At 48.7% G+C, this 15,321-nt stretch overlaps 2 protein-coding genes across 4 annotated transcripts in view; one reads left to right on the top strand and one right to left on the bottom strand.

Moving 5' to 3' along the window:
- The window catches only part of CEMIP (cell migration inducing protein, hyaluronan binding), a 173,587-nt gene extending 159,346 nt beyond the window's left edge, over positions 1-14,241 (top strand). For all 3 annotated transcript variants that reach the window (XM_011938365.1, XM_011938364.1, XM_011938366.1), the window contains 6 exons: positions 194-379; positions 4,280-4,484; positions 4,631-4,717; positions 5,401-5,558; positions 9,402-9,502; positions 11,254-14,241. In XM_011938365.1, the coding sequence (XP_011793755.1) occupies positions 194-379; positions 4,280-4,484; positions 4,631-4,717; positions 5,401-5,558; positions 9,402-9,502; positions 11,254-11,381 (865 nt within the window). In that variant the 3' untranslated portion in view covers positions 11,382-14,241. The remainder of the gene's footprint in view (positions 1-193; positions 380-4,279; positions 4,485-4,630; positions 4,718-5,400; positions 5,559-9,401; positions 9,503-11,253) is intronic.
- Positions 9,767-15,321, bottom strand: part of MESDC2 (mesoderm development candidate 2) — a 49,283-nt gene continuing 43,728 nt past the window's right edge. The window contains exons 4-6 of the transcript XR_001001404.1: positions 14,815-15,098; positions 14,425-14,494; positions 9,767-11,355 (exon numbers count right to left, since the gene is read on the bottom strand). The gene's annotated coding sequence lies outside the window, so the exon portion shown is untranslated. The remainder of the gene's footprint in view (positions 11,356-14,424; positions 14,495-14,814; positions 15,099-15,321) is intronic.

Below are 15,321 nucleotides of genomic sequence, written 5' to 3'. Positions count from 1 at the left end.
CCATTGTCTCTCCCTCGCTCCTTGAGCACTGCAACTCAGTCACCATGGCAGCAAATGTTCTTTCAAAATTTCCCATACAGAAGTGGAGGTGTCATTTGGTGGAGATTTTTTGGTCTGTTTCTCCAAGGCATGCTCCAAAGGCCCTGTGGCCTGGACACCCTTGCTTGTAACCTGACTCTACTTCCAATCCTAGGGGCGACTGGATCCGAGTGGGTCTCTGCTACCCGAGAGGCACCACCTTCTCCATCCTCTCAGATGTTCACAATCGCCTGCTAAAGCAAACGTCCAAGACAGGCGTCTTCGTGAGGACCTTGCAGATGGACAAAGTGGAGCAGAGCTATCCTGGCAGGAGCCACTACTACTGGGACGAAGACTCAGGGTGAGCTGGTGCCCACCTGGCTGCAGGAAAGTGGCTCGACCTCATCTTGTCCCCTTGGCCTTTCCAATAAGTCTAAGAACAGCCATGTAGTTAATGCCAATTAATGTAAGACACCTTTCTAGGCATTTTGATTCTAAGGCTGGCTGTCCCATACATTAATGACATTTTTAAAGCTGTTAAGCTTTAAAAGTAAAATAAACACTCTATTAAATATACATGTGAATTGTAGGGAATTTACATATTTTTTAAAAAAAAGTGAAGGCAGTAAATCTTAGAATCCAGAAAACATGGTACATTATCTCAAATCCTCATAACAAGCCACTTGGAGCAGAGGATTAAGAGATGGGCAGCCAGGCGTGGTGACTCACGCCTCCCAACACTTTGGGAGGCCGAGGTGTGTGGATCACAAGGTCAGGAGTTTGAGACCAGCCTGGCCAACATGGTGAAACCCCATCTTTACTAAAAACACAAAAATCAGCTGTGGTGCGTGCCTGTAATCCCAGCTACTCAGGAGGCTGAGGCAGGAGAACTGCTTGAACCTGGGAGGCAGAGGCTGCAGTGAGCCAAGATTGCGTCATTGCACTCCAGCCTGGGTGACAGAGTGAGACTCTACCACAAAAAAAAAAAAAAAAAAAAGAGAGAGAGAGAGAGTGGGAGAGATGGGCAAAGAAGGCACAGGGAAAATAGAAGAGACTTCCTGAGATCATAGCATAAATTTGATCCAGCTGGATTTGAACCTAGATCTGTCTGTCTTCAAAGCCCCTCACCCTTTTACTAACCTGCACTAGGTTCTATTCAATAGAAATATAATGAAAACAGAGTATCTGTTCTTGGGAGTTCTTTGATCCCCTCTCTTAAAAAGAAATTTAGTCTAATATCTTAAGAATGCCAAGCCAGCTCCACAGCGATGTCAATAGCAAACTGTGAGGAGTAAGGGTGAAAGATCATTTGATGGCCAGTTTTCTATTCTTATATGGAAGCCAATGATAAGGAAACTGATAACAGGTGATCTGTCTTATTTATGGCTCCATCAATTTGATTAAGGGAAAATTAAAATTTAGAATCAAAAGTATAAGTACAATGTTGGGATGGGAGGGCAATAGAAAACACCTTTCTCCTCACACAAGCGCTAAGCCAGTTGGGGGCAGACAAGCTGGCAGGTGAAGAGGAAGCGATCCATTTTATTGATGATAAAGCTTGTTGGAGAATAGAGCTTCCCAATATCGTCCCCAATTTTACCTTCTCCGCCGCAGGTAGCACTGAGCAATTACAGGCTCCCCACACAGGGCCCAGCCCCAAAACCTCAGAGCATGTAAGACAGACCAGAGTGCCCCTGCTCTACGGGCTGAGCCAAATACCCAAAACCAACCAATAATGAGACACTCTCTTCCCATGGGAAGAAGTGGATGAGGGGAGGGACCAGGGCCAGAAGTATTTAGGAAAATCCTCCCATATGAAAACCAGAGGAGGAGGAATGAGATATGCCCCGCATACCACTAGGAAATATTATGATTAAAGTAACAGATGTTGATAAGGTAAAGTCCCTGGGATACTATCCATGCAGATTTTCTTCTTTTCGGCTCGTGAGCTGAAATGTTCAAAAGATGTGAAATTTTCAAATGGAAACTTCCACTAAGTAAGTTGAACCTCTTTGATCAAAGTCTTAAAAATCTAAGGCTTGTCCGCTTGTCACCTTAAGCACATTTTTTTGGTTGGTAGCTTAGTTTAGCCCTATGCCTGTTGATCATTACGTTGTGTTTCAATTCGGCGATGCCTTAGGGACCAGGAGTTGGGTTATAGGGGGTCTGTTTCCTATGGAGAACAGCTGCAAACTGTTGGGCTTTTAAAAATCTTTCTGCCTTATACATTTGTTATTTTTTCTATTCAGAGCACCTGCCTTTAGCAGCTACCTTCTAATAATCTACTATGGGCTAGGATACTTAACAACTAGCTTGCTATAATTAGGGGTAAAATTAAAATAAGTCAGCTGAAAGGGAGGGGGTTTCAAAGTGTGAAATACATAAGCTGTCATTTTTTCCAGGTTAAAAAACTGTTAAGTGATTGTAGCTGTGTTCTGGATAGCTAAGTTTGCTTAACACCACCTCAGTGAATTATTATAATGATTCTTACTAAATTATAAACAAGTATATTATTTAAGGTGCACGACCATCAATAGCACTGCTCTGCAACATTACCTGGTCATAGCCAGGATTTGAGCACTGGGCTGGGAGGTGCCCAGGCCCATGCTGCTTTTGTGCCTCCCAGGGCCTTGCAGTTCAGCCAGCTTGCACACATCCAAGTTGTAGGTCAGGATTAGGGAAGGCAGCTGCTACCTACCATGGGCTGGAAGGTCTTTTAGGTCACTCCTGATTTAGATAATCTGATATATAATGACAACAGAGAAACCTGAATACTGTTAAGTTTTGTGCAGAAGCCTCAGGACCAATCCCATTTCTGTGCCGTGGTCCCAGGAGTGGTTTGGACCATGTTGGGAGCCTGCAGGGAGACGTGACCATGGGCAGCACTGAACTGCCTTCCTCCTAAGCTGCTCAAAGTGGGTGCTCACCTGCCTCCCCAACTTCCCCACCATGCGGGCATGGAACACAGATATGGCTGCTCTGCTGTCAGCCCTGAGCATGAGGCCTCTGTAACAGTCAGTTTCTACTTTGTTCTGAGATCACTTGATGTGGATGGCTTGAAACATAAAACCACTCAAGGAAGCTCAGATTAAGTGGAGGTGCTACAGAGAGAAGACCAAGGGGTCTTCAAGAACTAAAAACCCAGTTGGGCCTCACGGGCTCAGGTGCTGAAAACAACAAAGCCAGCAGGGAGGAGATAGCCTGCCTACCCCTTGTGTCTCTCCATCTCCCCATGTTCACACACATACGCACACATGCTTGACCTCTTGTTTCAGCTACTACTTGCTACAAACTGCCTCCCTCTGGCGATTCCTTAGCAGGCACGGGGCACAACAAGGTTGTCAGCCCCGACTCCATGTGGTCTTTTAGTTCAAGCACCAACCAGTGGTGGACAAGACCTGCTGGGTCCCATGAGAGTAAGAATCTTGGTTACTGGGTAGCCAATCCATGGCCCCTCTGTGAGTCCAATGTGTGCCCCTGATCTGAGCAGCTCTGTGGTAGGGGTTTGGGGGTGATGGCATTGTGGTGCAAACCTAGCTCCCTAGTCTGAATGGGCTCAGTGAAGGCTTGGTCCCTAGAGCAAGATGGGTGGTAGATACCCCATATCCTATCTTCCCATGTTTCAGATGCAGGACTCAGCCTGCAAGTGCTTTGTTGCACTAAAAGAACAATAATGAATCCCAAGTGAGTACTGTGTTTTCCTTATAATCTGACTCCCTATAACACTGGGTCAGCTTCCTTTACAATAATAATAATTATTTTAAATAAATTATAAAATAATTTTTGGAATAAATTATGGTTTGGAGAAAAGTTGAGTTAGGAAGACAGAGCATTTCCTCACCAGTCACCATGCTGGGATGGAAAATGCTGGCTCTGTCACTTCCCAGCTGTGTGGTCCTGGGTGAGTCACTTCACTTCTCTGAGCCACCATTTTCCCATCCAGGAATTCAGGATGATAATAGTACCTACTGGACAGGATTGTTTGAGGATTAAATGAGATATGTTGATTTACTATGTGTGCACAGCATGGCACATAAAACATGCTCAGAATAGAATTGCCATTCTCATTAGCTTTTTCTTCAATGCATTTGTTCCTTATTTCTCCAACTACATACAACTCTGTGATAGACATAGTTCCATTCTATAAGGCTGCTGGGTCAACCTGCTGTGACCAGCTCAGAGTAAATATCTCGGTGGGTGAGAGGAGAAGGGGGAGGTTTGAGTGTCCAAGCAAATGCCCAGCAATGCTCCTTGTGTGCAGGCTGTTGTTCCTGAAGCTGAAAGCTCAGAACGAGAGAGAGAAGTTTGCTTTCTGCTCCATGAAAGGCTGTGAGAGGATAAAGATTAAAGCTCTGATCCCAAAGAACGCAGGCATCAGTGACTGCACAGCCACAGCCTACCCCAAGTTCACCGAGAGGGCTGTCGTGGACGTGCCGATGCCCAAGAAGCTCCTTGGTTCTCAGCTGGTGAGTGGCTGACAGCAAGCCTGGACCCCTTTGCCGTCCAGTCGGGCCCAGACCCAATTAGGTCCCTCACTCAGCTCCACAAACCATTTCCTGTGACTGGAGATACAGGAAGAGTTGGGTTCTATTGGGTTCTATGTGTTTTCCAGAAAACCAAGGACCATTTCTTGGAGGTGAAGATGGAGAGTTCCAAGCAGCACTTCTTCCACCTTTGGAACGACTTCGCTTACATTGAAGTAAGCCCCTCCGGCCCCTGGAGGATTAGGGTTTGCTCATTGAGAGGGGATAGTGTGTCCTGGAGCTGCTGTCACAAATTCCTACAAACTGGGTGGTTTGCATCAAACAAGAGAAAGTTATTCTCACAGTTCAGGAGGCCAGAAGTTCAAGAGCAAGGTGTTGGCAGCAGTGGTTTCCTTCGGGGACTAGGGGTGGGGAACCTGTTCCATGCCTCTTCTCGCTTCTGGTGGCTGGCAGCACTCCTGCACACTCCTCAGCTTGCAGACACATTAATCTCTGTCTTTATGTGGATTTTTCTCCTGAGTGTCTGCGTCTCACCTCTCCTCCTGCCTTTTTTTTTTTTCTTTTTTTTTTTTCTTGCAAAGGCACCTATCTTTGAATTTAGGGCCCACCCTAAAAATCCAGATGGTTTCATCAAAAAATCTTTAACTTAATTCCGTCTGCAAAGATTGTATTTCCAGTTAAGTCCACTTTCACAGGTTCCGTGTGGACGTATCTTTTGCAGGGCCACTATTTGACCCACTACTGAGGGCTATAAGGAGTTAAGTGGATAATGGAGTTTATGCTTTGAACAGCTGCATAGGCAACTTCTGCCTTCAGGGTCTGCTTGGGAACCAGCAGGGCAGGAGAACCTTGGGGCTTTGGCACCCCGCCTCACACCTGGATTGCTCTGACTCTGCAGGTGGATGGGAAGAAGTACCCTAGCTCGGAGGATGGCATCCAGGTGGTGGTGATTGACGGGAGCCAAGGGCGCATGGTGAGCCACATGAGCTTCAGGAACTCCATTCTGCAGGGCATACCATGGCAGCTTTTCAACTATGTGGCGACCATCCCTGACAAGTGAGTCTGTGCCTCTGCTTCTGGAATTGGCTGCTGGCACAGCAGACCCCTGGGCAAGGGCCCCCTCCCTCTCACAAAGGCCCTCATCACAGATCAGTCTGGAAAAGCTCAGGCAGTCTCTATAGCCTGCCCACAAGTCATGGGTGTTGGATGAGAGCGTCCTTGCCTGTGGACTCTGGTGTTGGAACCGGGCTGCTGTGAATGTAGGTCAGGCGGAGGCAGGCGGGACAGCCCCGCTACACATGGGAAGATTGCCCTGGCCCTCTTCACTACACTCCCGGCATGATCTCATCCCCTCCCACACCTTCAATACTATCCAAGTGCTGGTGGCTACTATCTCCAGCCTGGATCTCCTTCCTAAGCACCCGACATTCCAATCCAACTGCTACTTGGACAACGTCACCTGGACGTCTTGTATGGAACTGAATTCTCAGCCTTTTAAAATGTTTAACCTCCCAAACTAGACACTATCCTACTTCTTCAGTTTTGATGAAATCATCACAGTCCATCCTGATAGCTAGGCCAGAATCTGGGCATTCTGTTTGACTCCTCTTTCTTTCCTCCACACACTATCATCACACACTATCAATTCCACCTGTATTACTGCTCGCCTGCTGGTTCCCTCCACAGCATCCTCTCTTCTGCTGCTCTGCCCAGGCCTTTGCTGGTCATCACCAGCACTGTTGGCATAGTCTCCTAACGGGCCTCCCTCTTCCAGTTGCCCCAACTCCAACCCATCTTGCATATTGGCTGCTGGTTTAAACTTCTTAAATGTAGGGAAAACCTGTGTCCCCTCTCCTTAGCAATCTTTGGTAATTCCCCAATACCTTACAAGTCTCCCCACATTGCCTCCTTGGTGAGGTCTTTTCCCATCCAACCCAAAAGTTCTATCTCAGCTGGGCACAGTGGCTCACACCTGTAATCCCAGCACTTTGGGAGGCCAAGGTGGGCGGATCATGAGGTCAGGAGTTTGAGATCAGCTTGGCCAGTATGGTGAAACCCCATCTCTACTAAAAATACAAAAAACTTAGCTGGGTGTGGTGGTGCGCACCTGTAGTTCCAGCTACTCGGAAGGCTGAGGCAGGAGAATCACTTGAACCCGGGAGGCGGAGGTTGCAGTGAGCCAAGACTGTGCCACTGCACTCCAGCCTGGATGACAGAGCAAGACTCCATCTCAAAAAAAAAAGTTCTACCTCTGCTAAAGCACTACTCACAATAGGTCTGGTGGACACATCTGTTGCCCCATGAAGAGTGTGGCCTTCTCAATGTTGGGGCCATGTCTAACTTCCCTTTGCATTTCTAGCACAGAACATGGCTAGTTAAGTGAGTGTACGGTTCACTCAGGAGCCACAACCTGGTGGAAAGTCTAAGCACTTCATGTGGTACCTGCTACATAGTAGGTGCTTAGTAAACATTAATAGTTATTGAATGAAAGCAAATGTACTTCCCAGATGCTGACTCCATGAGGGGCACGATGTGAACTGGGGACCTGGTGAGATTTTAGATAATGGGATTTTGCTTAACCACATTTACTCCCTCCCTCATTCCCCCATCAGATGCTTCTTCGGCATTCTATTTTTCATATGCAGATTCAGACAGACGGACAAGGTTGACCAAATTCGGAAAAATAGTTATTATCTAGAGATCATGCCGTTTTGGGCAGAAGATTTTCTTTTGAAATGCAAGAGGATGCAGAGCTTGGAACAAGAAACTAGACTGCAGTGCTACTCTGTTTGGAACCGTGTGCAAGGCTCCTTCCAGCCCGAGCAGCAGCAACTCTCTGGGGGGAAGCCCTTACTGGAATGGGCCACTCCCTGGGCTGGTGCTGCGTACCCAGGCAGGCATTGGTACCACTAGACCCCTCTCTAACCTCCTGGAAGGCAGCAGGGAATGAGGCAAGGCAGGTCCTGTCCTACCGTGGCTCCAGGCCTTGCCTAGCCTGGCCCACCTTCCTACCCCATCCAGCAGGCCACTACTGGCCCCAGGGTCCTGGGGAGAGAAGAGGGCAGCTGCTCACGCCGTAAACATCTAGCATGGCTTCTGAGGGCTGCCTGTGCCCTGCCACTCTGTGGGAGACTCTGTGCTGGCTGGTGCATGGGCTTAGAGGCCATGAGGATGGCATACCAGGCAAAGAAGTGTGCCCAACACAGTTAGGCAGGCTTCTGGGTGTCAGTGGGAGGCGGTGGGGACAAAAGAAGCCCGTCTCTCTGTCCTGCTCATGTGAGCTAACCTAGGTCCCCATCAGGAGGGCAGGACCTACATTTGAGTCCCATAAGTAGGAAGGCTGAGCTCCAACAAGGGACCATTAGCTTTTGTTATGAAATGAAACAATGCAGAAATATCCTCCAGAGAACAGATCCTGAATCTAGAGTGGAGGATGTAGCGATGAGCCCTCTCTCCTTAAGGGGCCTCACCCTACCAACCCTTTGGGCCTCCCTCTCCAGCCTTCCTCAAGGGCCTGAGGCAGCCCCAGCTCCCTTCCCATCTATCCTTATTTCACACAAGCCCTTTGCATCTTAAGATCTTTCCTGCTGCTCCCGGTGGGACACAAATAGGAGTAACAACGGGTTCCAGAATCCTATACAGTTTTTCCATGTCTGGACTGTGGTCTGTGGTTACAGAGTTCCTTTGAGATACGAACTGGATGCCCCATTGAGCTTCTGCCCCATTTTTATTCCCAAGGGAGGTGCTCACTTCCTCCTGTCTGGCCCAGCATGCTGAATCTGCCGCTGTGAAGGCTATTTTCCCAGCACTTTGGACTGAATACACCCCAAGGCAGGGGATAGACACTTCTTATTCCCAAGTCGAACTTTTGCAAGTTGGTTCCTTCAGGCTGGGCACACACATTGTTCCAAACCTTTGCCTCTTTCAAGCACATTTCCCTTTGGCAGGTCTTCCGAGATACTTGGTAACTATTTGCTTCAATCTCCCCATTTGCAAAATAGAGGCAATAGCCCTGTCTTGCCTGACCAGAGAGAGAGATGACAAGAACATAAGAGGTCAATCTGAGCTCTTGATACAACCTGAGCATCATGGTAATGACATGGTGTTCTCCCCAGAAAGACTTCAAACCTGGCCATGCTCTTCCTGCAGCTCAGAGGAAGCTGGCTCTGGACTATACTAAGCCTGTGTCCATCAAAAGAAGACAGCAAAAGAAAGATGTGCTCCAAGAGAAATCTTCTAGCATGGGGCTTCTAGAGCTTTAATGTATATACGATCTCCTGCAGATCTTGTAAAAATGCAGATTCTGATTCAGAGTCTGCAGTGGAGGAATTCTGTGGTTCTAATGAAATCCCAAGGGATGCCAAATGGAGCTGGTCTCTAGAACCTTCAGGATCTACAGGAGCTCCTGGATGGTTTTATGATTTGACAGATGCTCCTCTCCTTCTTCCCTCACCTCCTCTCTTTCTCATCCCTTCCTCCTTCCTTCCTCTGTCACCACATTTCTATGGGGTCTTACCTAACCAGGGCTGAGAACGTTCAAGGGAAGAGATGCATATTGAAGTCCTACTGTGTGCCGAGCCCTGGCATGGCGTGCTCTGTTTACAGCCTCTCCTCTGTTTGGAGAGAGACATATAAATGTGGTGAGCTGAGTCCAAGCTTGGAGAAGGCCGTGGGCATCAACTGTGGCCAGATGCGTGGGAGGGAGCTCAGGATGTTCGTCACCACATGGAAAGAGCCTGTCAGCTCAGAACACAGGAGAGGCTGCCCTTTCCCGAATCCCTGGCCAGGCCTCTGGGCACTGCTAACTCCAGTCCCACCACGCACAACCCAACATCCCTCCCCATGCCCACTTGCCCCAGTTTGCCCTCTCTCTGGTCTAATTGGTTTCTTCTCTCACAGTTCCATAGTGCTCATGGCATCAAAGGGAAGATATGTCTCCAGAGGCCCATGGACCAGAGTGCTGGAAAAGCTTGGGGCAGACAGGGGTCTCAAGTTGAAAGGTAAGGGTTTGAACTGGGGTTTAAATTGACTCCAAAACCAGAGAAGGCAAATGCCTGGCATGGAGGTTGCTGCCGTCTTTTGCTGAGTTGAGAACATGCTTTTAACTAAACTTGGGTACAACCTCAGAATCCCCCATACAACTAGTGGTCTACTGGAATGGATGGGCAAGATGCCACCTGTTTACCACCCCTGCACTGCAGCAAATTTATTATAACTTGCTACCAGCCACTGAAAGAAAATTGCTAGAGTTGTTCACTCATTTTCTTGGAAAGTGGCCCTTTATTCAACAAAAGTATCATAAGAAAAGTAGCTTAGCCTCACCCTCTTACCCCATTCCTGCTATTCAGACTGGCCAGGCGTCCTGCATCTTCTTCAACATTCCAGCTGATGCCTAGCATTTGTATAGTCCTTTGTAGCTTGCAAAACTCTTATTTGTTCCTCTGAGATAGGTAGATGAAAAGAAAACTAGAAGCCCAGAGAACCTACATGGCTTGTCCAAGGCCAGGCAGCTCTTTGGTGGTGAAGCCTAGCACAGGTTTGCAGGCTGTGCTGGAAGAAGCCATCCAGGAGGGACATATCAGCATGACACCCATTATATCACAAAAACTAGGTGCAGGGAGAGTCCTCAGAGAGGTTGTGTGGGCAGTAGAGCAGCTCCATGGGCAATAATGATAATGAACATTGTGATTCTGTTTAATGTTCAGCCTTGCACTTTACAGAACATGTTATAATTATCTCACTTACTCATTAATAACCTGTACACCAGGTACTATTATTTCCGTTTAAGGTGAGGACACCAAGAATTTAACAGCTAAGCCACTTGTTTAAGGTTAGGACTTGGATCCTAATCTTCCTAACTCAAAGCTGGGCTTCTTAATTATACACCATCCTCACTATGGAAAACATCATATCAGAAGCCCATCATATGGGGTGATAAGAAAAATCAGAAGCAATGCAAACCCTTCAAACCAGCCAAAGGAGAACATAAGGAAAAGAGAAGTATCCTTTCCAGCCCAGTCCTGGAATCATTTTGGAGCCTCTGTCTTTTAAATTAAGATCCCGGTTGCCAAAAGTTGATGTATGTAATGTGACCTAAGTTGAATGGCACTTTCCCGGTGGTGATAAATGCATGTTGCCTGCCAGGATGGGCTGAGTACAGATGTGGATTCCCATGCCCCTTGCATGCTCAAACTCTGAACTGCAAGATGGGGAGTGCTGTGTGGGGTTCAGGGGGTTAGAGTTCTAATTTGGGCTGCACCATTTACTCCACACTCTTGGTCAAATTCCTTCACCTCTCAGAATTCCTTCTAAAGCCACAGAGTGATAGGGCGGGGGAGGAGATCTTGTAGATCAATGCCATCGTCTGATGGATGGGAACACTGGGCTTCAGAGAAGGGCAGGAACTTGCTGGTGGTCCTAGGGGCAGTTCGAAGGTAGGCAGGTTCCTAGGAGGTCTCCTCCCTTACAATTTGCCCCATTTCTTGCTGTGCATGGCTCCCCTGTCAAAAGCAAAGCCATCACCCTGCCTAGGTGGCAGTGAGGCTCAGGTGAGACCCTGCCTGCCCCATACAAATGCATGTCAGGCACCATCAGTAGCTGAGCACAGAGCTCTTCCCAAGGGGCCACAGTGCAGTGTGGCTGGGGGGTGCCTGGTGGGGGTGGGGGACTGGTGATGGGGAGCCCTGGAACGGGGTGGGGCAGCCGTCCTCTCATAGGGCTTTTGTTCAGGAGACTCATCATTGCTTTTCAGAGCAAATGGCATTTGTTGGCTTCAAAGGCAGCTTCCGGCCCATCTGGGTGACTCTGGACACTGGGGATCACAAAGCCAAAATCTTCCAAGTTGTGCCTATCCCTGTGGTGAAGAAGAAGAAGTTGTGAAGACAGCTGCCGCCTGGTGCCACCTCGTGGTAGACTATGATGGACGATGACTCTTGGCAGCAGACCAGTGGGGGATGGCTGGGTTCCCCCCGTCCCTGCCAGCAGCTGCCTGGGAAGGCCGTGTTTCAGCCCTGATGGGCCAAGGGAAAGATATCAGAGACCCTGGTGCTGTCGCCTGCCCCTACTCAAGTGTCTACCTGGAGCCCCTGGGGCGGTGCTGGCCAATGCTGGAAACATTCACTTTCCTGCAGCCTCTTGGGTGCTTCTCTCCTATCTGTGCCTCTTCAGTGGGGATTTGGGGACCATATCAGGAGACCTGGGTTGTGCTGACAGCGAAGATCCACTTTGGCAGGAGCCCTGACCCAGTTAGGAGGTAGCCTGGAGGGCTGGTCATTCACAGATCCCCATGGTGTTCAGCAGACAAGTGAGGGTGGTAAATGTAGGAAAAACAGCCTTGGCCTTAAGGAAATCTTTACTCCGGTAAGCAAGAGCCAGCCTGACAGGATTAGGAGCTGGGGTGGAACTGACTACCCTTGGGGAAGAGGCAAGCCCTGCCTCTGGCTGTGTCCACCTTTCAGGAGACTTTGGGCAGCAGGTTGGGACTTGGACTAGATGACTCTCAAAGGCCCTTTTTGTTCTGAGATTCCAGAAGTCTGCTGCATTTCACATGGTACCTGGAACCCAACAGTGGAGGAAAACATTCCTTTCCACTGATATCCATGATGCTTGGTGCTCAGGGCACATGGGATGGAGAGGTGAGAACTAATGCCTAGCTCGAGGGGCCTGCAGTACAATGGGATAGGCAGTCAGGTCCATGTGCACTGCAATGCCAGGCGGAGAAATCACAGAGAGGTAAAATGGAGACCAGTGCCATTTCAGAGGGGAGGGTCAGGAAGGCTTCTTGCTTGCAGGAATGAAGGCTGGGGGCATTTTGCTGGGGGAAGATGAGGCAGCCTCTGGAATGGCTCAGGGATTCAGCTCTCCCTGCCGCTGCCTGCTGAAGCTGGTGACTGCAGGGTTGCCCTCTGCCCATGCCTCTCTGGCCCACTCATGATGGAGAAGTGTGGTCAGAAGGGAGCAATGGGCTTTGCTGCTTATCAGCACAGAGGAATTTGGTGTCCAGGCAGCCCTGCCTCTGACTCTGAGAGGGTGGAGTGAAGCCCATAGAAGTGAGTTCCTGCCTTGGGGCCTCATTTGCTCTTCATCCAGGGAACTGAGCACGGGGGCCTCCAGGAGACTCTAGATGTGCTCACACTCCCTTGGTCTGGGATTTCAGAGCTGGAAATATAGAACACATCTAGTCCAAAGCCTTCGTTTTAACAGATGGGGAAAATGAGCCCCCAAGATGGGAAAGAACCACATAGCCAGGGGAGGGCCCGGGGAGCCCCACCCTAGCCCTTGCTGTCACACCACGTTGCCTCAACAACTGGCCCCTGAGTGCCCAGACACTCCTGAAGTAGCTTCTGGAAATGGGGACAAGTCCCCTTGAAGGAAAGGAAATGACTAGAGTAGAATGACAGCTAGCCACTCTCTTCCCTCCTGCTCCCAGCGCACACAAACCCGCCCTCCCCTTGGTGTTGGCGGTCCCTGTGGCCTTCACTTTGTTCACAACCTGTTAGCCCAGCCTGGGTGCACAGTAGATGCCAACTCCCCATTGGTGCTACCTAGCTCTCCTGTCTCTGCAGCTCTACAGGTGAGGTCCAGCAGAGGGAGTAGGGCCTGCTATGTTTCTGGTGAGCGATTTTGACTGATCTTGGGTGTCTGAACAGCTATTGGGTCCACCCCAGTCCCTTTCAGCTGCTGCTTAATGCCCTGCTCTCTCCCTGGCCTACCTTAGACAGAGCCCAAAGAGCTCCTGTAAGAGGGAGAACTCTATCTGTGGTTTATAATCTCACATGAGGCACCGAGGTCTTCCTAGGTCTTGTGATGATCTATGTTTATCCCCTTTCCTGCCCCAACCACAAACTTTCCTTCAAAGAGGGCCTGCCTGGCTCCCTCCACCCAACTACACCCATGAGACTCAGTCCAAGAGTCCATTTCCCAGGTGGGAGTCAACTGCCAGGGAAGTCTTTCCCACTAAACATCTTTCAGCTGCTGGGAGGTGACCACAGGGCTCTGCTTTTAAAGATATGGCTGCTTCAAAGGCCAGACTCACAGGAAGGACCTCTTCCAGGGAGATTAGCAGTGATGGAAAGGAGAGTTAAAATGACCTCATGTCCTTCTTGTCCACGGTTTTGTTGAGTTTTCACTCTTTTAATGCAAGAGTGTCACACTGTGAACCACTTAGGATGTGATCACTTTCAGGTGGCCAGGAATGTTGACTGTCTTTGGCTCAGTTCATTTAAAAAAGATATCTATTTGAAAGTTCTCAGAGTTCTACATATGTTTCACCATACAGGATCTGTACCTAAAACTTTCTTTCCTAAACCATTCACCAAGAGCCAATATCTAGGCATTTTCTTGGTAGCACAAATTTTCTTATTGCTTAGAAAATTGTCCTCCTTGTTATTTCTGTTTGTAAGACTTAAGTGAGTTTGGTCTTTAAGGAAAGCAACGCTCCTCTGAAATGCTTGTCTTTTTTCTGTTGCCGAAATAGCTGGTCCTTTTTCGGGAGTTAGATGTATAGAGTGTTTGTATGTAAACATTTCTTGTAGGCATCACCATGAACAAAGATATATTTTCTATTTATTTATTATATGTGCACTTCAAGAAGTCACTGTCAGAGAAATAAAGAACTGTCTTAAATGTCATGATTGGAGATGTCCTTTGCATTGCTTGGAAGGGGTGTACCTAGAGCCGTGGACATTGGCTCTGGTCTGGATAATTTTGCTGTATTATAGTAAACATACAAAGGATGTCATCATCTTGTCTGTTTCATTTTCTATTAAAACGGGCTTCATTTTATCTAGGGATAATAACTTATCTAAGGATAACCTAAGATAACCAGTTATCTAAGGATAATAAGGCTGATGAAATCACCCCATGTGTCTGCCTTACTTCCATGGCCTTATTCCCAAGAGCTAGTCATATATCAACATCCTACTTTGCCCTGCCCATGGCGGGGTGGGGGGGTCCATAAAAGCAGGTGGAGATGGTTCAAAGAAAGAAAAGATGTCGGCCGGGCGCGGTGGCTCAAGCCTGTAATCCCAGCACTTTGGGAGGCCGAGACGGGCGGATCACGAGGTCAGGAGATCGAGACCATCCTGGCTAACACTGTGAAACCCCGTCTCTACTAAAAAATACAAAAAACTAGCCGGGCAAGGTGGCAGGTGCCTGTAGTCCCAGCTACTCGGGAGGATGAGGCAGGAGAATGGCGGTAAACCCGGGAGGCGGAGCTTGCAGTGAGCTGAGATCCGGCCACTGCACTCCAGCCCGGGCGACAGAGTGAGACTCCGTCTCAAAAAAAAAAAAAAAAAAAAAAGAAAGAAAAGATGTCATTCATATGGCCATATGGCCAGCCATGTCCAGAACATGATGCATCCTCCACATTTCTAAGCCATCAGAGGCTGTCACTTCAACTCCCCTCCCTGATGGGGAAGCCAAGCAGAAGCAGGACTCTGTTTTCCTCCCAGGCCCTGTTTGGCCAGAGGCCGAATACATGTTTGACAAGAGCATAGGGGCTGAGGTGGCAAAAACAGGTCCAAATCAAACTGGCAGACAAGAGAGGTAGGCACAGGTAGAGGGCACCTCAAGCAGTGCTGGAAGAGGCTCAGGGGTCTGGAGGGGAGACAGTGAGGGGTAGAGGTTAGAGCAGGTGAACTGGGAGTGGTCCGGAACTGCCTGTCCACAATGGCAGCCACTAGCTTCATGGGGCTACATACATTTAAAATAATTTAAATTAAATGCGGGGGCGGAGCAAGATGGCCGAATAGGAACAGCTCCAGTCTCCAACTCCCAGTGCGAGCGACACAGAAGACCGGTGATTTCTGCATTTTCAACT

This window comes from Colobus angolensis, unplaced genomic scaffold, assembly GCF_000951035.1.
Source record: "Colobus angolensis palliatus isolate OR3802 unplaced genomic scaffold, Cang.pa_1.0 Scaffold172, whole genome shotgun sequence".
NCBI lineage: Eukaryota > Metazoa > Chordata > Mammalia > Primates > Cercopithecidae > Colobus > Colobus angolensis.
Note: the sequence above shows the minus strand (reverse complement) of the source record. Positions and strands in the feature narration are given on the sequence as shown.